We start from the raw sequence: 27,882 nt of genomic DNA on the forward strand, positions 1-27,882 counted from the left end.
AGGTTCACAAAAGACTCTTGCAATTGGGCTGTGAGGTCAGTGGTATAGGTATTACTTCCATTTTACAGTTAAGAAAACAATCTCAGAAATGGGATGTGACTTGATTCTTAAGTGTCAGAACCCTGATTCCAGACTGTGCTTTGAAGACAATTGTTATGGTTGGTTGATCCTACTCTATTGTGCCTTTTTTCCACAGGTGGCTTTATGATAATTATTTATAATTTCTCTCTTCTACCCCTATTTTTTTCCACTCCAAACTCCTGTTAACACTTTCCTCTAATTCCCAAAGCTTGCTCCTCAGGGTAGAATACTTGAAGAGACTAGAATTCAAGTATCTTCTTTTCTCTCTTCTCTTCTTTCTCTATAGCATCGAAATTAAATTGAAGCACTCAAATGTTGGCTATTTCCAGGTGAGTCTAAAGTAGAACCAACAACTTTTTGGATGTAAAGCTGTGAGGGGAAAGTACCTCGAAACTTAAGTGTTGCATAAATGTAAACCACTTTTGCTATTTCCTGATCTCTAAGAGAATTACTCAGAGGACCACATCTAGGTTCATAAAAAAGTGAGGATGGGAATCAATAGGTGCATGAAGAGTTTTTTTGGGGAATATATGAAATTGGATTAGAAAAAAGAAAATCTCATCTTTATTTTCACTAACCTCTAATTGAAATTTGACATTTCATTCACCTATGAATGAATGAAAAAATTTTATCAAAATGAAATTTGTTTTTCTCCAGACTGCCAGAATGTCCATGACACCAAAAAGTGTTAGAATCCCTAGATTAAATAATCTTTAAATCTTTTTCTACTCTAAATCCTATGATTTTATGATATCATAGAAAAATAAATGAATGATTGAATTTTTTATTTTTCTTTAAACTGGAGTAAAAGTGATTTAGGGAAACTAGGTGACAGAGTGGAAACAATTTTGAACCCGGAGTCAGGAAGACCTGAATTCAAATAAGGCCTCAAGCATTTACTAGCTGTAAAACCTTAGATAAATCACTTAATCCTATGTGCCTCAGTTTCCTCATCTGTAAAATGATCTGGAGAAGGAAATGCCATTCAACTCCAGTATCTACTAAGAAATGCCCAAATGGGGTCATAAAGAATCAGACATGACTGAAATGGCTGAACAAAAACAGCAACAACAAGGGATTTAGAGATGAAAGGGAAGATGTCCCCTTCATTTTATAGAAGAGGAACCTGGGGACGAGAGAGGTTAAGTAATTGGCTCAAGGTCACACAGAATAAGTCACAGAGGGAGGACTTGAATCTTGCTCCTCTAACTCCAAAACCAGTATGGTATGGTGCCATAGCATTGCTTTGAACATGGAAGAAATATTATTTTTTCATACTTGTTTTACATATAATTTATATATTTTTAATTATGTCTCTATATGTGGATATATATATATATATGCATATATATATATATATATATAATGGGTAGTTTAAGGCTAAATCTTTATTTATTTATGCATTTATTAATTAATTTATTTGTGGGCTTATTTATTTATTTTGCTGAGGCAATTGGAGTAAGTGACTTGCCCAAGGTCACACAGCTAGGAAGTATTAAGTGTCTAAGACCACATTTGAACTCAAGCCTTCTGACTTCAGGGCTGGTGCTCTGTCCACTGCCTAATCTAGTTGCCTCTGAGGCTAAATCTTTATGTGGTTAGTATTTTGATGCTCATGAAACTTAGGTGATCAGATTTATTGGATCTGGCCTGTGGCCACAGGCTACAACTTCAACTAGGCCTGGCTTCCACAAATGTGTGTCAGAACTGCCCACTGTAAGCCAAACCAGCTCACATTACACATTCTATGGTTTCTCAGCATGGGCCTATGCTGGGCCCTGCCCACAAGGAGCTTACATTCCATTGCCATGAATCACAAAGAGAGACTGAGTGGGTGTGTGCAGCACATTTCCACCCTATGGAAAACAGCTTGAAGGACTGATGATAGGTCAGTAGAATCCCCCTATAGCAGATGGATAACTCTATGTTGAGTTAGGGAAGTCCCTCCATCCTTGAGTTGGATGGTCTTTCAAGGGTGGAGGGAGAGTGGCAATCTGCAGTCTCATTTGGGATAGGGAGAAAGCTCTTGGGGAGAGAGGGGATGGGGAATGGAAGTACAGTAGGATACTAGAATTGACTGGCTTGGGACTTTGGGCATTTACTATCTCTTCTTCCTCCTTTCTGTTCCCAGGAGTCTGTGCTGAAAGATGCTTTTATTCATTACATGAATGAAGTTTGGATTCCTAGAGTTAATTGTAAGAAGCTTTGGAGAATTGGAGGACCCAAATGATCCTCTACTTATCTCTTCCCCCTTTCTCCCTGCCTCTGCCCAATTTCTAGCTACTGATTCCTCTTTCTACAATTCTTTAATGTTTATCAAGCACTTTCCTGACAACAGTCCTGTGAGATAAGTAACAAATATTCCCATTCTGTGACCAATTAATACATTATTAAGCCTTTATTAAGCATTATCTATGTGCTAGGCATTATATACAGTGCGCTAGCAGCTGGGGTCCGGTGTTGGGTGGAAGAATGGCAGGAATCCCAAAAGGCTTTATGTGGGAGGTGAGCTAAGTCTAGAAATTCTAAGAGGCAGAGGAAACTAACATTCTTCAAGGTCATCAGGTTGGCAGATACAGTAAGTGCTTGGTCCACGAATTCAGTATCCTTCTGATATACCACAATGAGAAGGTCACAGCACTGGGTTTTCTTTGTTTTCACTTCTGTGAAATTGCCAAAAGTTGTCCATCTGTGCTATGTGCCATAAGAGGGACTAGTGAAGTCCATCTACTCACAGTGCTAGGTACCAAAATTGGGTTTTATCCCTGTTCATTTTTTGTAAAGATTTAACTGCTGATCACTTTGAGGTATTATACATAACCTAGCTTGAATGCCCAATTCAAGTGCTTCTTCTGTTATGAGCTCTTACTGATTCCCCTTCTCCAATCTTCTCTGACCTTTATGGCAGATAAAAAGATTTCCAAACTCAAAGGTACATGCATGGTTCCATTCCTTCCTCCCTTCTCCTTTCCTGGCTCCCTAGGAGACAGTATTTCCTTTCACAAACTGCCAAGCTGGTATAAAAGAATAAGCATGTCATCTGCTTTCAGCACTTGCTGTGATACTCTTCCTGCATCCTCACTTTCCTTCTTACATTATACTCTGTTTTCCTTTCCAGGGAGGCTGGAAAAAGGTTATCCTCTACCCATCCCAGTTGATCTCCACTTCTTCAACTATATTGTATATCCTCATAAGGTCAGTGAATGCCCTTTATGGATTCAGAGCCAGGAGGGATATCAGAACAGCATATTAGAACATAGGCTCCATCAATGAAAGAGACCTTAGATGTCATCCCATTCTACTTCTACTATTAATGGAATATTTAAAGGGAAATAACTCAGCTAAGTTCACACAATTAATAACAAATAGATGAGTTATGATTTAAATCGAAACCTAAGGTCAGTGCTCTTTCTGCCATACCATGTTAAGTGTCCCCCACTTACCTATACATGGTAATAATGGAACTCTTTTTCTATTTAAAGGAAGCCAAAAAACTAATTATAAAATATATAAATTAAGAGTCCATAAACATATTTAGTAAGTATTACTCAGCTCTGAGATGAGGGAAGGTTAAAGTGGGGGAAGCCAAACCTGAGATATAGATCTGTGTCCACATAGAACTATTGATCTTGTTGAGGAGAGAGGATGAGCATTAAATAAAACGAATATTTTTTAAAAATTAATTTATTTTATTATTAAAGCCCTTTGGCCCTCTTACCTGCCCCCAAACAACAAGTACAATAGGTTGGAAGGAGGAAGAAATATTTTGGGGCAGTGTTGAGCAGGAGATATTTTATAGTTTGAAACCAAATCTTTTGATGGACAATATGAAATAGTGGAAAGAACATTGGGTTCAAATCTGTGCTCCATTACTACCTGTGTGGAACTGGCCAGGTCATTGAAACTTTCTGTGCTGAGACTATGTAACCTTGGGCAAGTCACTTAACTCCAATTGCCTCAGCAAAATAAATAAATAAAATGAAGAAGTTCATATAAACTGTATATAGTGAGCTGAAAGGGAAATTGGAACCCATCTGGTCTAGCTCTTTCATTGGGGTTAAACTACTTGCAAAGTCACTATACCATCTTAGACTAGATCTATAGAATCTCTTCTGGTATTTTACCACATGGCCCCAGGACTCATATTCAGTACTTTTTCAAATGTGACATGAAAGCATTGACCAGTGGGGAAAGACTTGGTAACACATGTGATGGAGCAAGAGAATAGGAGTCCAAGAGGATTCTGGGAGAAGAATGTCAGAACTCTAAGAGCTGGCAAGGGCCAGCTGGCTAAGATAGAAAGAAGGGAAAATTGATTTTCATAGAATTGTGGGACTGAAACTGGAGGACAACTTAGATAACATTAAGATGATAGCCTCTTCCTCCTCCTCCTTACCTATTTCCAACCAAAGAGAAAACTAAAGCTTCAAGAAGTTAAATTTTAGACATCTAGAATTTGAGATGATAAATAAAATGTCCAAATAGATATTCTGGAAATTGCAACACTATTCCAACTTGTCAAGAAAAGAACGGTGATGTGTATGTGTATGCAATATGGCAATACCTGAATAAATAACCATGGGACAGGTGAATGCTGAGTAAAAGATATTTGTGTTTCCCCTCCTTCTCTTTTCCCAAAATTCCACCAGACTTAACCTGAAAATTCTCAACCTCAAAGCTGTATAATGGCAGTTTTAGAAAATTCTGAGGGAAAGAAAAGGGAAAGAGGGAAAGTTTTACTACTTTGATTGAAGCATAGATTCTGGTAAGGGCTATCATAAGCAAAGATGATAAATGAAGTAGACCCCAAACAACTGGATATTCCCCCACATCACTAGAAACAACTGTTGCCTGCTGTACTCACAGCAAATCCATTATTACAAGACTGGCCCATCTTCAATCTTGGCTCCTTCAGAGCAGTCGGGTTTCCCAAACTGTAATTAGAGTTTGCATTTCCTATACTCATCGAGATCCTACTATTCTCTTCCCTCCCAATATATGGGCTGACAGAATTTCTTCTATTAAACACACAACAGCAAAAAAAGAAAGTTCTTTCCAGTAAATTGAATTTCTATCTCTCTCTAGAATTTCCTGGTATTTGGATCAGATTTTAACCATTTCTGAGGGCATTTGGCTGACTGACATGGTCATCTGCATCCTATACATCATCTCCATTCTATGTTATCCATCAGGATAGACAGTGGGGAAACTGTCTATCATTACCACTACTCTGGAACTTGATCCACCAAGAACCTCTGTATTTTTAATTGATGAAGAGAAAGGACATTGGAAATTTGATACTGTTCAGTGGGAAGGTCTTTGTTTTGTTAAAAAGCAACTAAAATTTTCCATTGGAGTGGGAAGTTGTGGGTTTGGAGGGAATTCTACTAACGTTTTCTTAATACAATGTTTTTCATTTTAACCTTAATAAATATATTCTCTTCCAATAAATACAGAACCTTCTTAATGCATTTTTCATTATAACCTTAATAAAGATATCCTCTTCCAATAAACACAGAATCTATGTTAATATGTTCTGGTAATATGTAAATCCTGAGCTCTATCTGACAAATCTTTGGTGAAGTATGAAGTTGTATAGTATCTGTGTGTATGGGGGGGAAGGATGGGGGACACTGAAGGAATTGTAACAGAATGGATTGGAAAAGCATTTATTAGGCACTTACTTTGTTTTATGAATGGGGCATCTAGGTGACAATATGGATAAGTGTCAATCATGGAGACAGGAAGATATATTTTTGCGTATTCAAATTTGACCTCAGTCATTTACTAGCTGAGTGACCCTGGTAAAGTCATTGAACACTATTTGCCTCAGTTTTCTTATCTGTAAAATGAGCTAGAAAAGGAAATGGTAAATCAGTTCAGCCAACTCTCACTTGGAGTCACAAAGAGTAGCACATGACAGAAAACAACTATTTTAGGAACTATTTTAAGTGCTTACCATATGATTAAAAGCAAGATAGTGTCTACCTTCAGGGAGTCTGCATTTTCATTGGGGAAAATAGCACAAGGAGACCAAGGAATAGTGTTTGATAAAGTTGATTTGATTATAGTTCTTACTGCAGTAAGAAATAGAATAGAGTGGGAGGGATGCATGTATGTGAGTATATGAAGCTAGCTAGGCTGCAGGATGATTATATAGGGTCTGTGGCATATGTTTACTAATAAGAAATGGAGAGTCCTAGATAGGAACTTGAAAGTGCCCTGCTGGAAGCAGAGGCTGGAGCAAAGGAAGATGGCATCCTGAAGATGGCTGAATTGTAATGAGCATCATGATCTCTTTTCATGAGCTGTCATCCATGGTCCTCTATAGTTCCTCCACAGAGTATCAGCCAAATGAGTTGGTTCCTCTAGTTCTGTTTACGTTTTGGAATATTATGTACACTCAGGCTATATGCCTAACCCTCTCATTTTACAGAAAAGAAACAAACAAAAGAGGTTAAGCAATATTATGCAGGTTCTGGATCTTCAAATACAGTTGTCTGGGTCCATCAATTATCTTTCTCTTTGGAGAGATTGACATTGTCCACTACCTTATTCTTGATGTCATACCTCAGTCATTCTATCTGTCAATCAACCAACATTTATAAATACTACAATGTGCCAAGTGCTCGGGATATAAATATAAAAATGAATTAATTCTTGCACTCAAGGAACTTATATTCTATTTGAAGAGGCAACATACACAAATAAATATATGCAAAGCAAATATAAGATGATGGGGGAACAAGAAAAATCCCCTATTGATGCTAGTAATTCTAAGATGTAATGTGCTCTCCTGGCAGTTACAATTACTAGTCTGCTCTAGACCCAACAGAGTACCTTTGACCACTGACCTTTGCAGTGTGAACTCTACCCGGCTCGCCGCCTCTGAGGCCTTCAAAGGTCTCTGGCCACAATCTCTTGAATCTATAGCTTAATAACCGGTAGTGCACTCAAGAACAGCCACGTGTAATCTTAAAAGCCTTTATTATACCTACTCACATAATGCCCTCACTTGATGCCCTGACTTGTTGGTTCCCGAGTGAACACCTGGTCAGAAGACCCACGTGTTCACTACCAAACTCTTTACCTCTTTTGGCTACCCATCTTGGCTTGGCCACCCAGGCTAGGGAGCCAGGGTGAAGAACACCAGGTTAAAGAGAGCGACTGCTGCCTGCAGTGGGCTTATAAAGGGCCTGTGAGGTCACACACGCAGCCAATCAGCGAGAGAGTCACCCATTACGAAGCTATCTCAATATGGAAAGGATCCCACCTACAAGGCAGTCCTAATATCCACAGAAATTACTTCTGGGCCTCAATATCCCAATGCACTGTGGCATTGCCCATTTAAAGGGCTCTTACACTAAGAGGCAAAGATAAGATGGAAGATCATAATAGGCATGGAGGACATCCAACGGTACAAAGATTTTGGGATCTGAAATAAAATTTTATGTGTAAAGAATAGTCATTTTAGCTGTAGGGGAAAAAATGTACAGTTTCTCAATATATCCCTTGTCACATTCTACATACAGGTATTTGGAAATGTGTTGTGCCTTCCATGCTTCTCCCTACTTCACATAAAACATTAAAGAACCTCACAAGGGAGTCATAGAAAGATGATTTGTAGGCCTTTGAAAATCTGTCACATTAAAGAAGAATTAGATTTGTTACATTTCGTTCCAGACAGTAGATGTGGTAGTTGATATCTGAACATGTAGAAGGGCTGAAATTGGTTCAATACAGGTAGAGAAAACAAGCAAATACACTTTTTTTTCACAGTTATACCTCTCTAAATGGAAGAGAGAGTTGGAGTAGTGGCCTTTCAGTGGAAGTTATCCATAGAAGGTATATGAACATTTGTCAGAGATATTATTATAAAGGTGGTTCTTATTGGAGATAAAGTTTGGACCAGGTCACCTTAGAGGTTGACATCAATTCTCAGATTCAACATCATAAAGATAACACATAAGAACACAGGACTTAGAGCTGACAGAATCTAAGATTCTAGATGTAGAATTCGAAGGGGCATCAGGAGCTATCTAGTTCAATACACTTTTTTGGACAGATAGAGAAACTGAGATCATGTATATGACTTGCCTGGGGTTGCACAAGGAACAAGTAAGAGAGCTAGGTTTTGACCTGAAGAAAAACCTGCTTTTCCCAAAATCTTATGTTACCTCCATGTGCTGTATTGAATGAAGGCTATAGGAACTTGAAGGGTGAAGAGATCACTCAGGGTTCAACTAATGAAGGAAAATTGTTAGAAAGTGGTTAGAACCCAGTTCTAAATCTTAATCAATTATAGTTGCACGCCCAATTCAATGATCTCTTTCTCTATTTTATTCAAGTAAGCATTTAGAGATATAAAATTTCCCATAAGAACTGCTTTGGCTGCATCCCATAAATTTTGATATGTTGTTTCATTGTCATTTTCTTGGATGAAATTATGGATTGTTTCTATGATTTGTTGTTTTACCTACTCATTCTTTAGGATTAGATTATTTAGTTTTCAATTAATTTTCAGTCTGCTTTTCCCTGGCCCTTTATTACATGTAATTTTTATTACATTATAATCTGAAAAAATTCATTTACTCTTTCTCCCTTTCTGCCTTTGATTTTGAGGTTTTTATGCCTTAATTCATGGTCAATTTTTGTGTAGGTTCCATGTGCTGCTGAGAAAAAAAATATTTTTTATCTCCATTCAATTTTTTCCAAAGGTCCATCATGCCTAACTTTTCTAAAATTCTATTTGCCTCCTTAACTTCTTTTTTGTTTATTTTGTGGTTTGATTTATTTAGTTCTGATATAGAAAGGTTGAGATCCCCAATTAAAATAGTTTTGCTTTAATCAATTATAGAACAAGTATTAAAGAAATGAATAAGGCCCCTTCAGTCTATTCCTGGAACTTGGCACCCCTTGACACTTGCTAGCTATTTTGTGACTATCATTGATTATAGAGGAAAGGGAATGGGGAAAAAGTGTGTGGATGCTCTTTTGGGAATACAACCTATTTTTATGCTATTGAGAGCGCATCAACTCTCCATCACAGCTTGGCTCCAAAGCCAATTTTACCCTTGTAGAATCTGACTCTTGAAGCCAGCCTGGGCCAATGTGCTTCTTCCTAAATGAGAGTTCTCATGTTCTGTGGAAGTTGCCTGTCATGTATCCCAAACTTTCCTTTCCTTTCCTTTCCTTAACTTTTCACTGTCCCATAAGGCCAGACCACAGCAAACAGGAACTACACCATTGCCTTCTCCCACCTTACTTGGTGAAGGGAAACCTCCCTCCCATTATTCCTGTACACCCATTAAAAAAATTACTGGGTAACACTACTATGAAAAGGTTAATGTCCATTAGTTTTGATGATAATATTGTTTTTTAAAACACAAATATAGATGTTCTTAGAGGAATTACTATAATTTACAAAATTATCTACCTCACAAAGCTGTTATAAGGGCCAAAAAAGATAAAAAATATAAAATGTTTTGTGAAACTTTAAAAAATAAAGCTAATTCTTACTGTTATCATTTTGAAAGAGGCTGCCTGGTACAATAAAAACACTTGAATTTGATAATGGCTCTCATGCTCAGTAGCCAAATGACAAGCTTTTTGAACCTTAGCTTCTTCATGTTTAAAATAGGGATAATATTATTTTTAATTAACAAAAATAATCATAATAATATAAAATGATATTTTTATCATTTTTGTCAGTCATATAATATTTATTTTGTATCTAGCATGTGTCAGACATTGTAACATTAGAGATACAAAGAAAGGCAAAAAAGGGACTTTCAGAGGACTGATAGTTTAATGAGAGAGTCATATAACTAGGTACAAATAAGATCTATAGACATGATAAATTGGGGTTTATTTCAGAGGGAAAGCCTTAAAATTAAAGAGAACCCAGAAATGCTTTTTGATGATGGTAGTTTTTTAGCTGAGACTTGAAGGAATCCAGAGAATATATGAGGGGGATATGATAAGAAAGAGTGGTCCAAGTATAGGAGATTATGAAAATATTCCAAGTTGGGAAATGGGATGTGTTGTTAAGAAGAATAGTCGAAGGTTGCTTCCTGTGTGAGTGGATATTAGAATATGTGGAAATAATTAAGTAGACCTTTGCAGAAGACTGCAAAAATGAAACAGGATTTTATATTTGATCCTGGAGCTAACAGGGAAGTCCAGTAGGATTCACTTCACTCAGTGGGGAATAGCCCCAGAGTCAAGGAGGGAGACAATGCTGAGGGAGTGAATATAAGAGGAGAACCAGCCCTGGCTATCGGGAGAAGAAAAGACCCCTGAGAGTTGAACTAAGGGACCTTCCCCGTAAGGTGCAGTTCCCAGGGGAAGAGAATGAGGATGCCATTAATGGAGAAAAATACTGGGAGCCAACAGTGATAGATAGTTGTGAATTACTTTGAGATTTACATGTGTTCCTCAAGTATGGACCTTTCTGCTATGATACTCTTTTTATCCATTGATCCTATGTATATTTGTGCAGGCCTTGGTTTATGGGGAGGTGGGGGGGAGATGTTCAGTTTATAATTATTCTTAAGATTTTGGCTCAATTAATTTCTTTTCATATAGCTCTGTTCACTGGCAGGCTATCAAATGATAATTGGTAGAAGCTCATGAGCTAGAGTGTGGGCCCACAGAATACCTTGAATTCCAGGTAGTTACCTCCCTGGAAACCCAGTCTTTGAGTGAAAGCTGGAAAGGGGGAAATAGTACCAGGAGGAGGAGGAGGTTACAGATAAAAGGAAAAACTTCAGGACATTGAGATTTGCCCTGAAGAGGGATGAGGGTCCTTAGAAGTTAGTAGATGATTCCCTAGTTTAAAGATTCTCAGTTAAGGCTGCATGACCACCTGTTGTAATGTAATAAAGGACTCTCTTGTTTTGTGTACATAGGATGGAGTTTATCTGGATTTTAGTAAAGCATTTATAAGAAATGTTTATCTTATTCCTGTGGACAAAATCAAGGAATTTGGGCTGGACAATAATATAGTTGAGTAGATTTGGAACTCAATGATCAGCTACACCTCAAATCTTCCCTTAACATTATGACCCTGCCCAAACCACTTCTCCCTGCCTCAGTTTCTTCATCTGTAAAATTGAAATTATAATATTATTTACCTCCCAGGACTGTTGAGGATCTAATGAGATGATATGTACTGTGCTTCACCAATATTAAAGTACTATATAAATGCTATTATTTACATTGTTATTATTATTCAGATGATATGATCATATACTTGGAGACCTCTTGAGAGTCAAATAAAATTAGTTGAAATAATAATGTAAGCAAAGTTGAAGGGTATAAAATAAATCTATATGAATCCTTAGCATTCCTTTGTAAAATCAGCAAAACCCAGCAGGAAGACCTAGAAAGAGAAATTCCATTCCAAATAACTGTAAAAGCTATAAAATATTTGAGATTATATCGATGAATATTGATCAAGAACTATATGAATCTAATTATAAAAACACTTTGCAATAATGAAGAAATGAATATTTGGTGAACTATCAACTGCTTAAGCCAATATAATAAAAATGATATCATCTAAATTAATTACTTATTAATACAATACCAAACTGCCAAAATAGTCTTTTATAGAGCTAGAAAAAGTAGTAAAAGTGTCCACATGAAGAAAAAAAAGTTAGGAATCTTGAGAGTAATGATGCTAGCACTTGCTAATGTTATTGAGGCAATTAGATGACAAAGTTCACAAGGTGCTGTACTATGAGTCAAAAAGACCCAAGTTTAAAATACCCCTCAGATAATTGCTACCTGGATAACCCTGGACAAGTCAGTTATTCTCTTTCATCTCTAGTTTCCTTAACTGTAAGATAAAGATAAGAATACTACATTACTTGAAGAATTATGAGCATCAAAGGAGATGACCCATGTATAGCACTTGGTAAAAATGAAAGGTTTAATAGCTGTGTGAATGTTAGCTATTATTATTATTATTAATTTAGTATGATTGTTATTGCTATCCAGGGAGACAACTACAATGGAGAAAAAATCCAGAATCCATGTGAAATGGAGAAACAGCTGAAGGAACCTGGCTAAGAGGATTCTTAGTTAAGTTCCAGGATGTTGAAGGGCCTTTGTGTGGAATAATTGTTAAGCTTGGCCACAGTTCAGGACTGGGAACAATGGAAATATGAGTGGAGAGATGAGAGAGGAGAGTTTCAAATGGGGCTCCAAACCCTCATGGCTGTGTGATTTTGGCAACTCATTTTGCTTATACTACTCAATTCCCTCAATTGTAAAATGGGGGTAGTAATAACACTCCCAGGAGTGTTATGAGGAAGCAAAAAGATAATACTTGTACACATAAATGCTAATGATAGTGTTTGTATCATATTTTAAGATTAGCAAACACTGTTTTTGTTATCTCATTGGATCCTCACAACAGCCCTGAGAATTAAATGTTTTTACTTCCATTTTATAAGAGATGGGAAAGAAGGGGGGAGAAGACAGATTTAGATTTCATGGAGACAGAAACAAAATCTTACAAACTCAAACTATCCAAATATGATGGACTACCATAGGTTCTAGAAATGAGTTCCCCATTGCTGAATGTTTTCAGGTAAAGACTGAAGGACCAGGACAAAATTATTATATTATTAAGGGAGGGGATTCTTGTTATTTTCAGTTAGAAAAAAATGGTCTTTAAGGTAGGTCCCTTCCAATTCTGAGATTCTGATTCCAAAGCTGGGGCCAGAGTTGGAGCTCTGACAGTCTCTGGGGCTTGCAGGGACGTTTTGAATTTAATTCCGCTGTTCTGCAAATTTCCCTACGGGCTGCTAACGGGAAATTGCCCGGAGACTGAAGGATTATGGGAGCTATTTTTGCCAAAACAAACATAGTCTCTGGCCTTAGGAACAAACTAGCAAGGTGCTAAATAAACTCTCCAAGTATAAATACACACTTTCCCTTTGTTTTCCCCCTTATTCTCCTTTTCTTTCCACCCATAATCTTCCATTTCAGAACCTTGGAATTTGCAGTAATTCAGGAAGGCCCTCCCTCTCACAGATCCTTCCTCCACCCTGCTATAAATTACAGTCTCCTCCAGATTCCCTGCACACTGGGGGAGACATCAAGCTCTTCACTTATTTTTTTATAAGGAAGAAGCTTGAAATAATGATGAGGTCCTGGAGCTGCGTATTGGTGTCTTTATTGGTGCTCTTGGAGGTTCTGTGTTCTCGGGTTGATGGCAGCAATCCAGGAATGGTGGCCAGGATTACCCAGAAGGGTCTGAATTATGGTAAGGAACTGGAGCATTTCTGAGGGCTTCCCTCATCTTACTTGCACAGATAAACCTATTAAGGGATGGGGTAGGGTTGGCAAAGAAGACCTACATTTTAGCCCTAACTTTGCTACTCATTAGCATGATAAGATCAAAGGAGATCATTTGCTTTCTCAGAATCTCACTTTCTTCAATTTGTAAAATACAAAATCTGTGTTTTCTGCTACCTGTCCCCAGAAGGTTGCTACAGATATATAGCATAACTTTCTAGGGCTATTTCACTGGAAAAATTATCAGGAGAAGCTGATTTCAGTCTTATTGACTGGATGTTTGGCATTGCAGTTTATTTTCTTATTAGTTCTTCAAGGTAATTTAGTGCCTTATTTAGCACAGCTACATGGTGTAATGGATAGTCAGGAAGACCTGAGTTCAAATGAGGTCTCAAGCACTTATTGTAGACTGTGTGTTTTCCTGGAGATAATAGTAGCACCTAACCCCCAGGGTTGTTGTGATGATCCATTGAGATAATATTTGTAAAGCATGGAACCACATTGCTTGCATATAATAATCTCTTAATACATGTTTTTTCCTTTTCTTTCCCTATTTAACCAAGTGTTCCTAGTCAGCACCTTAAGAAAGTAGCATGGGAAGTTAGACTGAGACTTAATTGGAGTCAGAGGGCCTGGATTTGAATCCCAGCTCTGCTACTTACTTGCTATATTATCTTTGGTCCTCAGTATCCTCATCTGTAACATGGGAGAGTTGAATTAGATGATTTCCTTTGATCCCTCACAACTCTAAATTTTATGGTCTTCAATAGTCACTTCCTTATTTTTGAGTTTCTCCTTCCGTCAAATAAAGATCAATAATCTGCGCCTTGACATGTTAAGGGAGGGGAAAGAGGGGACATTTAAGAACTCAAAGGAAGCCATTTTCTCAAGCATAGACCATTGGATGAATAAAATGAAATAATATATAATGCTAATAATTCTCATTAACTGCTTTGTGAGATGGAAGCTAACCAGAGGGATGTAAAATCCAAGATGAATTCTCTCAGAGACTTTTATTAAAATAAAGGAATAGCTAAGCAAAGGGAGAGAAAAAGAAAAGATTCTAGAGAGAAAAACTGACAGGCAGAGACAGAGAAGGAGGAAGAGGAGGAGGAAGAAAAGGTGGGGAAAGAGGAGGAGGAGGAGGAGGAGGAGGAGGAAGCAAGTGTCCCAAGGCAGTAGTTGGGCAACATCCCCAACAGTGACCTTGTTCCTCCCAATTACTAGCTAGCAATCTATCTTTCCCAGCTTAGAACACAGACTGTCAGAGCAGGAAGGGACATCAGAGAACACTGGAGTATAAGTGCTTCATTACTTTGGAGAGGGGGAGAACTTTGTCCAAAGTCACACATTGAGTTAGTGTCAGGGGTCAGATTAGAACGCAGCTTCTCTGACAGCTAGTCCTGATCTCTGAGAGAGATTGGTCAAAGGTACAGGACACTTTGGACTACAGCTTTAGGATTCGAAATGGATGAGGGTTGAGCAGGGAAGGCAGTTAAATATTAGCCTCATTAGACAGAAATCCCAATGGTGAAGAAGAACAGGGTGAAATTTGCTTAACCATCAGCTAGGGCAGAGCTGGGCACACAGGTCCTATCCCTCCATACCACTATTATGTGATATCTATCTATCTATCTCCAGTTCTATGTAATATATGTATATGTAACATGTGAATGTCTGATTATCTATCTAATCTATCTCCAATCCTATGTATATATATATAGTCTATATAGTCTATCTATGTATTTATCTAGACTAGAGATAGATATATCCAGCTTATGTAATATTACATATATATAGGTATATGTATCTATAAACATGTAGCCCTATTAGTTTCTCTCAATATGGATATTATATACCTACATATATGTACATATACATATATACATATACATGCATTTATCTCTAGCTTTCATCTTAATGTCTTTCTCCCAAACCCAATTTGTTACTGCAGATACCACCATCCTTCTAGTCACCTGGACCTGTAACCTCCCTTCTCTCCTGCATCCTACTTATATAATCAGATAACCAAGCTCCCCACCATGTTAAATATGTCCCCTTCCTTTCCCTCTGGTAGCCACCACGCACATTCAGATCCTTATCACCCTCTGGGGAGACTCTTGTGGTAGTCTCCTAATTAGTCTCCCTACCTCCAGTCTGCCCCAATTCCAAACCATCTTGCTGCTAAGATGATTTTCCTAAAAGGTTCAAGATGCCATTCACACACACACACATACATGCAGACACACACACGCACACACACACATGTATATATATATATATATAACCATAGTTTTACAGATACCCACACATACTCTTACTCATCAGCTCCAATGGCTTTCTATTTCCTATAGAATCAAACATAAACTCCTTGTTTGACACTTGCAATTCTTTACAACTCTCCTTTACCCACCCTCCTATACCATACAACTCTTTATCTCTGCAGCTGGTGTTGAGGGAGTGAAAACCTTGGAAAAAGAATTATCGATGATCACTCTGCCTGATTTTAAAGGGGATTTTAAGATTAAACCTTTGGGACGCGGGGAGTATAATTTCGAGAGGTAAGGTGGGGAGTTTGGAAACCAGAGGTGCAAATAAAGAGGGACTGGTCTTGGACAGTCATAGGGAAGAGAGAAGAGAGACTCTTGCTCTATTGGATCTAATGGATCAAGGAGCTCTCTAGAGTTAGTGTTTGGATATAGGGTTCAGTGGAAGCCTTGGAAACAAGTTTATCTTTCCAAAATAATTGATTCCCAACTCAGGGAGTTTGGGGAATGGAAAGCAGTGTCATCCTAAGTTATGGTGAATAAAGGTAATCATCTGCCCTCATTTTGGGGATTCCTTCTAGTGACATTATAAAGTAGTACAAGAGCAAGCTAATGAGGGATAGAATTAGTATAAAAATGAATGGAGGAGTTTTATAAAAATATTCATTTGATATGCCTCCTACCCATTATGGGCCCAGCATCATTAGAGTTAATGAAATGCAGCTATTGCCTTTTATACTTGAGGGAACCATGATTTTAAGGGAAGTATTTTGTAGTATTAGAGTGCTGTAGAAATGCAAATTGTTCTCATTATTATTATGAGTTATTTTCTTATTTTTTCCCATTCAGAGGTCTTCATTCTGACCTGATTTTTCAAAGAGATATCATTGGGGTCAAGAGAGTGAAAAATGATGCTCTTCAGAGGTGCTTGAGTAATAGACTTGAGGGTCTGCATGGACTGGCTACTGGTCTTGGATTCAGTTGACCAAAGCTCAAATCCTGGCTCTGGCCTTCATTGTCATCCTGGACAAATCATTTCCTATCATCTAGCCTTACTTTCTTTATTGGTAAAATGTGAATGATAAAACAAGTATTATAGAGTTCATTTCATAAACTTTAAAGCTCTCATAAAATTGACCTATTAACATGCTGGGCAAGCTCTTAAGAATGTGACTTGGCTGAGGCTCTGTAACTCCCAAAGGAAAGCTCTTTAAAGGAAGAAGACCATCAGAATGAGCCTCCAGAGACTACTTCAGGATCCTGATATTCCTGCTCAGGCCCATTCCCACATGCCTTGTTTTTCCTTCATTTTACCATATGTTTTTCTTTTTTAGCCTTAGGATACAAAGTGTTGAACTGAAGAACACCAAACTGAATCTGGTGCCTGGTGAAGGCCTAAAGGCCTCTATCTCCAATTCTTTTATCCATGTAGATGGAGATTGGAAAGCACGCAAGTCTTTTGTGTAAGTTGGGTGTTGTTGCAAGCTTCTAGTTCCACAGGAGTCTCTCTATTCTAGTGATTTTTCTTCTCTGGGGTGAGGATTCCTAGTCACAGAAATCTAAGAGGTCAAAACTAGTAAGGATCTTAGAAAATAGAATCTATTTATTTATTTATTTATTTTATATATATTTTTTTCACAGTATATATGCATGAGTAATTTTTTTTATAGTATCCCTTTTATTCATTTTTCCAAATTATCTCCTCCCTCCCTCTACTCCCTCCCCCCCGATGACAGGTAATCCCATACATTTTATATATGTTATAGTATAACCTAGATACAATATATGTGTGTAAATACCATTTTCTTGTTGCACATTAAGTATTAGCTTCCGAAGGTATAAGTAACCTGGGTAGATAGACAGTAGTGCTAACAATTTACATTCACTTCCCAGTGTTTCTTCTCTGGGTGTAGTTGTTTCTGTCCATCATTGATCAACTGGAAATGAGTTGGATCTTCTTTATGTTGAAGAGTTCCACTTCCATCAGAATACATCCTCATACAGTATTGTTGCTGAAGTGTATAGTGATGTTCTGGTTCTGCTCATTTCACTCAGCATCAGTTCATGTAAGTCTCTCCAAGCCTCTCTGTATTCCTCCTGCTGGTCAAGAAAATAGAATTTAAAAAAAATCAGAGTTGCTGATGGATGTGGTTCTTTTCAACAAAGAAGTGATTCAGGTAAATTTCAATGGTCTCATGATGGAGAAAGCCATCTGCACCCAAAAGAAGACTATGGGGAATGAATGTGGATCACAACATAATATTTTCACTATTTTTGTTGTTGTTGTTTACTTGACTTTTTTTCCTTCTCATTTTTTCTGTTTTTAATTTGATTTTTTTTGTGCAGCATGATTAATGTGGAAATATAGATAGAAGAATTGCTTGCTGTGTAGAAAAGGGGGTGGGAGGAAGGGAAGGAAAAATTTTGGAACATGGGGTTTTGCAGGAGTGAAGGCTGAAAACTATCTTTGCATGTATTTTTTAATAAAAGCTTTAAAAATTTCAAAACATATGCATGAATAATTTTTCAACATTAGCCCTTGTAAAACCTTGTGTTCCAATTTTCCCCACTTTCCCCCTCCCCCTCACCTACATAGCAAGTGATCCAATATATGTTAAATATGGTAAAAAATATATATGTTAAATCCAATGTATGCATACATATTTATACAATTGTCTTCCTGCACAAGAACAATCAAATCAAAAAGGAAAAAAAAAGATGAGAAAAAATAAACTGCAAGCAAACCACAACAAAAAGAGTGAAAATATTATGCTGTGACCACACCCAATTCCCACAGTTTTCTCTCTGGGTGCAGATGGTTGTCTCCATTACAAGTGTATTGGAATTAGCCTAAATTATCTCATTGTTGAAAAGAGCCACGACCATCAGAATTGATCCTTATACAGTATTGTTGTTGCTCTGTATAATGATTTCCTGGTCCTGCTTATTTCACTCAGCATCAGTTCAGGTAAGTCTCTCCAGGCCTCTCTGAAATCATCCTTCTGGTCATTTCTTACAGAACAATAATATTCCATAATATTTATATACCATAATTTATTCAGCCATTCTCTAACTGCTGGACATCCACTCCATTTCCAGTTTCTTGTCATTACAAAAAGGGATGCTACAAACATTTCTGTATATGTGGGTCCTTTTCCCTTTTTTGAGATCTCTTTGGAATACAGGCCCAGTAGAGACATTGCTAGATCAAAGGGAATGCACATTTAATAGTCCAAAAGGTATAATTCCAAATTTTGAATGTATTTTTTATTAAAGCTTTTTATTTACAAAATATATGCATGGGGGGCAGCTAGATGGCACAATGGATAGAGCACCATCCCTGAAGTCAGGAAGATCTGAGTTCTAATCTGACCTCAAACACTTAACACTTCCCAGATATGTAACCCTGGTTAAGTCACTTAACCCCAATTTCCTCAGTAAAAAACAAAAACCAAACCAACAAAAAACCATATGCATAAGTAATTTTTCAACATTGATCTTCTGCTCCAAATTTTCCCCTCCTTTCCCCCACTCTTTCCCCTAGATGGCAGATAGTCCAATACATGTTAAATATGTTAAAATATGTTCTCTTGCTGCACAAGGAAAATTAAATCAAAAAGGAAAAAAAAAACCTAAGAAAGAAAGCAAAATCTTGCATGCATTTTAAAAATAAAAAGCTATTATTTAAAAAAAAGCATCAGAGTTGGAAGGGATCTAACAACAGAATGTCAGAATAGGAAGTGACCTTTGAGCTCATCCTGTCCAGTTCCCCAATTTTATTGACAAGGAAGTAAATGCAAAAAATTTTTTTTTCTGAGGTCATACAGTCGATAGTTGCAGAACAAGGACCAGAATCCTGAACTCTCCACTCTACTGTCATACTCTACTGTCATCTTTTCAGGATAGAGAAAGTATTAAAGGAATTATCACATGAGCATTTCACATGGTCCCAGCTCTGAAAATGCTCAAGCCCACCATCATTGCCTGGAATTAGTGCCTTCCTGAGTAGGACCCATCATTCCTGATGGGGCATTATGTTCATGTTTCAACTAAGACCTACCTACAGCAAAATCATAAAATTGATCTTCACTATGTCCCTTTCTCTTACATCTTATTTTCTCCAGCCTGGCATCTCGATGTTTCTCCTTAGACTTTCCTAATATTAACTAAATCATTAACAGATTTTTACCTTCATCACTAACTCACATTTTCCATATCTAAAGGACCACTTCTCCCTCTCTTCCCCCTCCTCCCACTTTACCATTCATTGTCTTTGGCTTTTCCTGGCTCTTAACCAAATTAAGAGAGGGAAAGGAATTATGACAGACTGATGAGTCAGGGAAGCTTGTGGAACCTCTAGATTTTGTGATAACCATATTTCCTGAAAGAAAAATTGGAAAACAGTCTCAAAGAATCTTTCTATAGTAATACATAAGTAAGAATTATTGGAATCTCAGTCAAATTAATCTTGGAGAGGCAGAGAATGGGGAAGAGCCTTACAGCACCCAGGGCCAACATACCCCACAATCATCAATGTTCCTAGGGTATGAGTGCACTGACATGGCAATGAGGCAAGGTAATCCTGGAAGACAAACATAAGTGGGGATGATACTATTAGGGTTAGGGAAGCTGGAGGTGGCAGTTCAGGAGCAAACATGCTTCTTCCTTATGAAGACCCTTTATTAGTCATCATTGTACATCTGTACAGCAGAGAAGTATGTCCTCTCTCTTTGATGATGCCTTGGGCAAAGTGCCACTGGGTCCTTTATAGTTAAGTCCCTGGCAATATTTTAAGGCTGCATGATAGCACAAAAATGGACCCTCCCTCTGCTAATGAAGATATCGATCTCTCTGTACTTAAAAATCACCCCTGGTGATCAATCTGGCAAAGAACATCTCCACACTTAGTTGGACTCTCAAATGAGGGCAAACAGTCATTTTTTTACTCAGTTTCCACAGCTGGTCCTGCCAGAGTTCCTTTCAGCTGACATGGCTTTTGAAAACCCAGAGGTCATTTTCATGACTGCAGGATTTAGCAAAATTTTGCTATAAAGAGGAATTTTCTTTTCTTGAACAATACTCAAAACACAATATGCACAACCATACCTATCCTCTCTGGGAAGAACCCCTCCTGGTTCCAATTATTAGCTCTTCTTTTTTCTTCATTAGGAAAGTAAGTGGTTCCTTCGATCTGCAAGTTAAAGGTATTTCCATTTCGGTAACTCTGCCATTGAGCAGTGATAGTTCTGGGAGACCCACAGTCACCAACAAAGAATGTAGCAGCCACATTGAGGATGTTGATCTCGACATTTCTGGGAAAATTGGGTAGGTAATTCTTATGATCGTCTAGAATTATCCTGTGGGTCAATGTCATGGTCTACCCACTTTTAAATTCTTCCTCTAATGGGGGCACAAAGGTCAACTATCATTGTCCTCTTTGATGTTGGTGGCCAAGATAATAGGCAATAATCAGAATCCAAAAGTTTATGATAGAGTAGAATACTGAAATAATTTTAATATGGCAAAAGGTAGTTAAATGTAAAGTATTAAACTTGGGTTCAAAAAATCAGCCTCATGTGTAGTAGTTTCTTTGAAAAAGGCCTGGAGTTTTTGACAGACTAGAAGCTCAAAAGCTAGGAGAGTAAATTGATTGCACTAAGAGGCAAAGGTCCTGGGATGATAGCCCCTTTATACTCTGCCCTAATCATATTACATCTGGAGTACTATGCTTTGTTTTGATTATGCAATTTTTAGGAATATGTATAGATTGAAAAGGAGAGCCACCAGGAGGATGAAAGAAAACTGTCAAAGAATAGAAACAGTCAAAGGATAGAAGTCAAAGAAACATTTGGGGAGAACTTTGACTCCTTCCCTTCCTTCTCTTCCCCAGGTTACATCCTAAGTCAGCTGCCACTGTAGTATAATGTAGGAGGTGCTGAATAAATGTGCCTCCCCAAGTACTTGTTACATTTGGGGAAAGTCCTCTGGATGCTCTTTCCCTCCAGATGGGACTTGATCATAGCTAGGGAATGATTTGAATTTTCCACCTCTTTATACCCAAAGTGACTCTGGTCATGGTAGGTCTTTCTGGTCTGTGTTTGACTTTTAAATACTTATGTTTATTGCTTCAGGTGGTTGCTGAACCTCTTCCAAAGCCATATCGAGTCCAAATTCAGAAGAATCTTGGAAGATAAGGTAATAGAAGAAGGGAGCTCTGGACCACAATTAAGCCCTTTCAAACCTTTTCCTCCAGAACCAGTTGTTTCAATTACAAAATGGTACCTCAGGGTATGATTGCACATGAGCTATATATAGTACTTTAAAGTTTGCAGAGTACTTCACAACAATTCTGGGAGATAGGTGCTATTTCCCCAAATGTCCAATGTTTCAAAATATCTAAAGTGAAATTTAAATTCAGCTCTACTGACCTAGTAAGGCTACTAATAGGGTGGAAAGAGAATAAGATGGAAGAACTGGGCTGAAGTTTCCATCTTTACCATGAATTATTTATGAGGGAGGACCCTTCTTTCCTCTCATCTGCCAAATGGAAATAATAATTCCCATACTGCCTACCTTGCAGTCTTCTTCAAAGGAGAACTCTTTGCAAGTCTTAAAAGGCTAAGTGAAATATACATTAGTATCATTCCGTCAGAACTTCACTTTCCTCATCCTTCATATTTCCTCACCCTTGGGAATAATCATGCTTGTACTACCTATCTCCCAGCATCACTTGTAATGTTTAAAGTGCTATAAAAATGTGAATTCTTACCCTCTTTGATCCTCTGTGGCTTAGGTCTTTTATAGGAAGGAATTGGGCCTTCCCTACTAGGGTAAGCCATGTAAAGTCAATGATCTTTCACTAATTGCTTGCTATGTACTGGAAGGGCCACTAAGTTGTGCCGGAGATAGCCATGTCTGGAGTCAGAAATCTGGTCTCAGACACTTTCTAGCTGTGTCACCATGGGCAAGTCACTTCACCCTGTTTGCCTCAGTTTTCTCATCTGTAAAATGAGCTAGAGAAGAAAATGGTCAACTACTCCAGTGACTTTGCCAGGAAAACCCCAAATGGAGGCACAAAGAGTCAGAAGTGACTGAAATGACAGAACAACAGGATGTGCTAAATACTGTGTCTAAATGTTGTGGATACAGAGAAAATCAGGAACAGTTCCTGCTCTCAAGGAGCTTACAGTCTAAAGGGAGAGACAGCAAGTGGGCACAAACAAGATGGAAATAAGGTAAATTGGAGATAACCAGAGGAAAGGCATTCATGCAGGTAAGGCGTCTAACAAAGGGTGGGATTATAACTGGGACCTGAAGGAAGCCAGAAGACAGCATTAAGGAGGGGGAGAATTCTGGGTTTATAAAGCATCTTATCAATATTATCTTATTTTATTCTCACAAACAATTTTGGAAGTTCGATGTTATTATTATCCCTGGGATAATGAGACAGAGGAGGACAGAGATAAAGTGACTTGTCCAGAGTCACACACTTAAAAATGTCTGAGGCTCTATCCTCGGTGTCACCTACTCATTTCCATTTTATTTTAGGACAATCTCCTTTATGATGTGATTTCCAGGAACACACTGTGTCGAAAGAACAGACTCTGTCTTGTTGTCCAAGTACTTTGGGATGATCTGAACAATGACCAGGATGAGATGGCAGAGTACCAAGGTCATAGGATCACAGATCTAGGGCAGGAAGGGGCCTCAGACACTATCTTGTCTAAGTCTTCATTTTACAGATACAAAGATTTGTCTGAGGGTTAAGTGACTTGCCCAGATATGCCCAGGTAGTAAATGCCAGAGGTGATATTGAGCCTGGGTCTTCCCACACCAGTGTCAGTGCTCTTCTCCTATACCATACTTCATCTTTATTTCCTTTGCTGATTACTTTTGATGATCTTGCTCATAGTTGCCACATGCTCTTCTCTCCACAACTGCCTCTCAGTAAAGATCAGAGATGGACAGGAATAGGAGTAGATTTAGGCTAGAATTCTTTATGCCATCCATTGGGACTGGAATATATCTCAGTTACTGTGCCTCAGCATTGCTCTAAGAAATTTAAATTTTTAGAAAAAATGTTAAAAATTGTCTCTATATTTGGGAAAAAATACTATTAAAAAAAAGAAATAAAATACCATTAGGAAGGACAAAGAGTTGTAAAGAATAGATCAGAGTTATAGTAGAAAGAATTCTGCAAAGTGAGTAAGAAAACTCAGATTCTAGTCCCAGTTTTACAGATAACATGCTACTGTGAATAAACTTGGGCAAATTACTTTCCCTCACTGGACTTCAATTACCTCATTTGTAAAGAGAAGGAGTTGGACTAATTAGTCTCCAAGGCTCCTTCAGGTGCTAATCATTTCTGGCTGTATAATTGGTAATGGATCTATGATTTCACTGTTATAGGGAACTCCCAGGTAAATGAAGTTCCTCTGGCACCTTGTCCTCAACTCATATTAGAGCAATGAGTAACTACTCAGTTACATAGTCAATATGGGTCAAGGGCAGATCTTCAGCGCTGTTCCTCTTGGCTCCCAGGACGGTTTTACCTGTGGCTTCTGACTCTGTGACCTATTTCACTTTCCCTAGATCTGCGAGATAGTCAGGAAGTCAGTTGCTTCAGACCTTCAACCCTATCTTCAGACTCTCCCAGGTATGGATCCCACTTGGCTCCATTTTTGGATTATGTGAGAGAAAGGAAAGCTATGGTGCTAGGCTCCATTATCCATAACATGGAAGCTGGGGCACAGATAAGAAGAATATCAATCTCATTTGTAATGAATTTGGGGATTAAATCACACCAGATTTCTCTTCCTATTTTTATTTGGTTTAAATAATGAGGTCAGTTTTTCTGCTTATTGACTGGAGAATCATTGATTAAAATATCTCTTCTAAACCTGTGCAGGAAGGGAATTCCTTACAAAGGTCATGTGTAAATGGAATCTAGGACTCTGTGATAGAGTTAAGAACTAGACCCAAGACTTCAATGATTTGGGAAATTTCTGCATGAGGAAACTCCCTCTACCAATGCAGATCGGCACCTTGCCTACATCATGGAGAGGTTGTGACTTGCTTGGAATCTCACAACCAGTATGTGTAAGAGGCAAGGCTCACACCTAGACTTTCCTGGCTTCAAGAACAGATCTCTATCAATTATTCTATATTTCTTCCTTGTACAGATTTAAATATACCCAAATTTAAAAAGAAAAGAAAAAAAATTTAGCAAAATTAACTAGAACGTCATCACATTTGACTGTAAATGCAACTTATTCATACCAATAGTCCCCTACCCTTCATTAAAGGGAAAGAAGATCATGTCCTCAACTCTGGTAGAGAGGTTGATAATCAGGGAAAGCTTCCAGCTATTCTGAAGCAGAAGTGGTTAGTGAAGACTCTTCTCCATCATATAGTTTCAGAAAGAACCATCATTGGCTGAGCAGGTAGGTCTGGAGGAATAGGTGTTTTGTGGTGATTAGGATAGACAGGTTGCAAATTTTTCTATAAAGTTTCTAGGGATAACATATAGAATGGGGGAGTAAAACGTTGATGATACATTGACTATTTTTGGCTCAACAGGGATCTAGGCTCTAGGTGGGACTTGTAGGAACCACAGATCAGACATAGCAATCTAGAAGATTGGGAATAACAGATAAAACCTGACTATTTCTCTTTCTTTGTTTCTAGTCATTGCCAAGATTGACCAAATTGCTGGCATGGATTATTCCCTGACTGGGCCGCCCCAGGCCTCATCCCACAGCTTGGACACCCTCTTTAAGGTGAGGAGTTCCATTCAGCAGACTTTCAGAAGCTAAGGCAGAAAGAGAATCCTCCTGATGATCCTGTCCTCCTCAAAGAGCATGGCTGGAAAAATTATATTCCCAGTTACCAGGCTGCCTTGCAGTTTGAATTATTGACTAAGGACTTGCACTATGCAGAGCCTAGAACTAGGCACTATAAAGGAAGACATGAGACATGGTTTTTATGCTTTACTTCCTATCTATCCTTTTCAAGATCCCCTTACTATTTTCCACTTTCTTTCAAAAAGAGTTTTATTGATTTTTTTAAACATCTTTGGCTATTTACCAAAGACTGTCCAAAAATAATGATGATGATGACACAAAGATGATAGCATTTACATAGCACTTTAAGGTTTATAAAACATTGTAAAGTATTATCTCATTTAGTTCTCATAATAATCATGGAAAGTAGATACTATTATTTCTATTTTATGGATAAAGTAACTAAGTCATTCAGAGGATAAATAGCTTGTCTAGGGTTGCCCAGTGAATAATGAAAGGGAGCAAGCACTGTAAAATATTATCTCATTTAATCCTCATAATAATCATGGAAAGTAGATATTATTATTTCTATTCTATAGATAAAGGAACTAAATCATCCAGAGGATAAATGGCTTGTCCAGGATTGCACAATGATTAATGAAAGGGAACAAATCTGTGTGCCAGTTACTATGATAAGTACTTTACAAATATTAGCTCATTTGAGCTAATTTACTACATAGATAATAAGGAGAGGTTGAATTTGAATTCAGATCTTCTTGACTCCAAGTCTAACACTCTATCCATTGCGCTATCTAGCTGCTTCAAGAATCCCCTTCCACAACATATAAGCACAGTAGCCATGTCTCTAAGACTATCCCATATTCTGTAACCATAATACACTCCCTCTTTGTCAAAGGGCTTAGAGTGTCTCATTGTGAATCTTCTGAAGTTATAACCCAGCATACTTCACACCCTGAGTCTGCTTCTTCATCTATAAAATGAAGATTTTGCACTAGGTTATCTCTAGGGCCCCTTCTGGTTCAAAATCTATGATTCCATAGCAAATATAAATTCTTTTTTAAATAGTATTTTATCTTTCTAAACACATGCAAAGATAGCCTTCAACATAAATACAAATTCTTTAACTTGACATTTAAGACCCTCTGAAATATAGACATGAACTAACATTCCAGTCTATTTTATATTACTCCCTTTCATGCACTCTATATTTTAAACTAAACTGTATTTTTGGCTATTGCCTAAACTGAAGATCCCATCTCCCCCCCCCTCCATGTATTTATATCAGCCATGCTTTCTTCTTGTAATGTCTTCCTTCTTTTATTATTCCTATCTCTGTGTGTGTGTGTATGTGTGTGTGTGTGTCTGTGTGTGTGTGTGTGTGTGTGTGTGTGTGTGTGTGTGTGTGTGTAAAACCTTCCACCTAGCCCTTTGGGCTCTTAAATATTCTGGGTGATCATGGCTTCACCACTGCCTTGCTATTGTTATTCAAGCATTTCAGTCGTGTCTAACTCTCTGTGAACCCCTTTTGGGGGTTTTCCTGGAGTAAATACTTAAGTTATTTGCCATTTCCTTCTCCACCTCGTTTTACAGATGAAAAACTGAGGCAAACAGGGTTAAGTGACTTGCTATAATGACAACTATTGAGTGTCTAAGGTTAGATTTCAATTTGTAAAGATGAATTTTGCTGATTCCAAGCCCAATGCTCTATCTGCTGTGTTATCTAGACTCCCTCTTCAATCTATACCCCTTAACACATTTATCTGTTTTCATATTGAATGCTTTTTCTTCCATTCCCAATAAAAAAAAAAAGTTCCTTGTAGGCAGGGGCTGTAAGTTTTTAATTTATCGGGAATACTCATATGGAATCTTGCACACAAAGATTTGTTGCACTGGCATTTACATGCTTACATTGAATTTTAAATGTTTGATGAATTGAATTTTGTATGTTTACATATTAACTTTTAGACAAAATGTCAGTTGAAGCAAGACAAAAGAAACAGAGCAAGTTATGTACATCATATAACTGTTAAGATTGATCAACATGGAATTCACGATTTGGATATGATTTGGACTAGGTGACTTCTGAGACTTCCATCTTCAGGTGTTATTCACCCTGGGAGATTGTATCTCTCATTAGTTCTGCCCCAGGGCACATCAGAACCTTTGGGATGTAGAGCCATCCTAATTGTTGGAAGACCTGGGTTATAGACTTGCTTTATTCTCACTGTGGTCAAGGGACTAGAGAAGATCAGAATTCCTGGTGACCTCTCAGATATCATTTATAAACCAGACTCTCCGCATCCTCAGGAACTCAGACGCTGAGATATAGAGGAAATAGCACTGGAAGTTTCATCCATTGTAGTTCCAGAATTTACAAGCTATATGATGAGCAAGGCAATTAGTCTGTTAACTTTGTTTCCTCA

General features: G+C 37.8%; 2 protein-coding genes across 2 annotated transcripts in view; both read left to right on the top strand.

The window, feature by feature from the left end:
* LOC141557279 (bactericidal permeability-increasing protein-like) overlaps window positions 1–5,594 on the top strand; it is a 40,922-nt gene extending 35,328 nt beyond the window's left edge. The window contains exons 12-15 of the mRNA XM_074292717.1: window positions 368–410; window positions 2,213–2,276; window positions 3,200–3,276; window positions 5,167–5,594. Of these exons, the coding sequence (XP_074148818.1) occupies window positions 368–410; window positions 2,213–2,276; window positions 3,200–3,276; window positions 5,167–5,205 (223 nt within the window). The 3' untranslated portion in view covers window positions 5,206–5,594. The remainder of the gene's footprint in view (window positions 1–367; window positions 411–2,212; window positions 2,277–3,199; window positions 3,277–5,166) is intronic.
* Window positions 5,595–13,041: 7,447 nt separating this feature from the next.
* The window catches only part of LOC141557280 (lipopolysaccharide-binding protein-like), a 29,585-nt gene continuing 14,744 nt past the window's right edge, over window positions 13,042–27,882 (top strand). The window contains exons 1-7 of the mRNA XM_074292718.1: window positions 13,042–13,357; window positions 15,836–15,950; window positions 16,991–17,119; window positions 20,826–20,981; window positions 21,788–21,851; window positions 24,249–24,312; window positions 25,344–25,435. Of these exons, the coding sequence (XP_074148819.1) occupies window positions 13,234–13,357; window positions 15,836–15,950; window positions 16,991–17,119; window positions 20,826–20,981; window positions 21,788–21,851; window positions 24,249–24,312; window positions 25,344–25,435 (744 nt within the window). The 5' untranslated portion in view covers window positions 13,042–13,233. The remainder of the gene's footprint in view (window positions 13,358–15,835; window positions 15,951–16,990; window positions 17,120–20,825; window positions 20,982–21,787; window positions 21,852–24,248; window positions 24,313–25,343; window positions 25,436–27,882) is intronic.

The sequence above is a fragment of the Sminthopsis crassicaudata genome, chromosome 2 (assembly GCF_048593235.1).
Source record: "Sminthopsis crassicaudata isolate SCR6 chromosome 2, ASM4859323v1, whole genome shotgun sequence".
NCBI classification, from domain to species: Eukaryota; Metazoa; Chordata; class Mammalia; order Dasyuromorphia; family Dasyuridae; genus Sminthopsis; species Sminthopsis crassicaudata.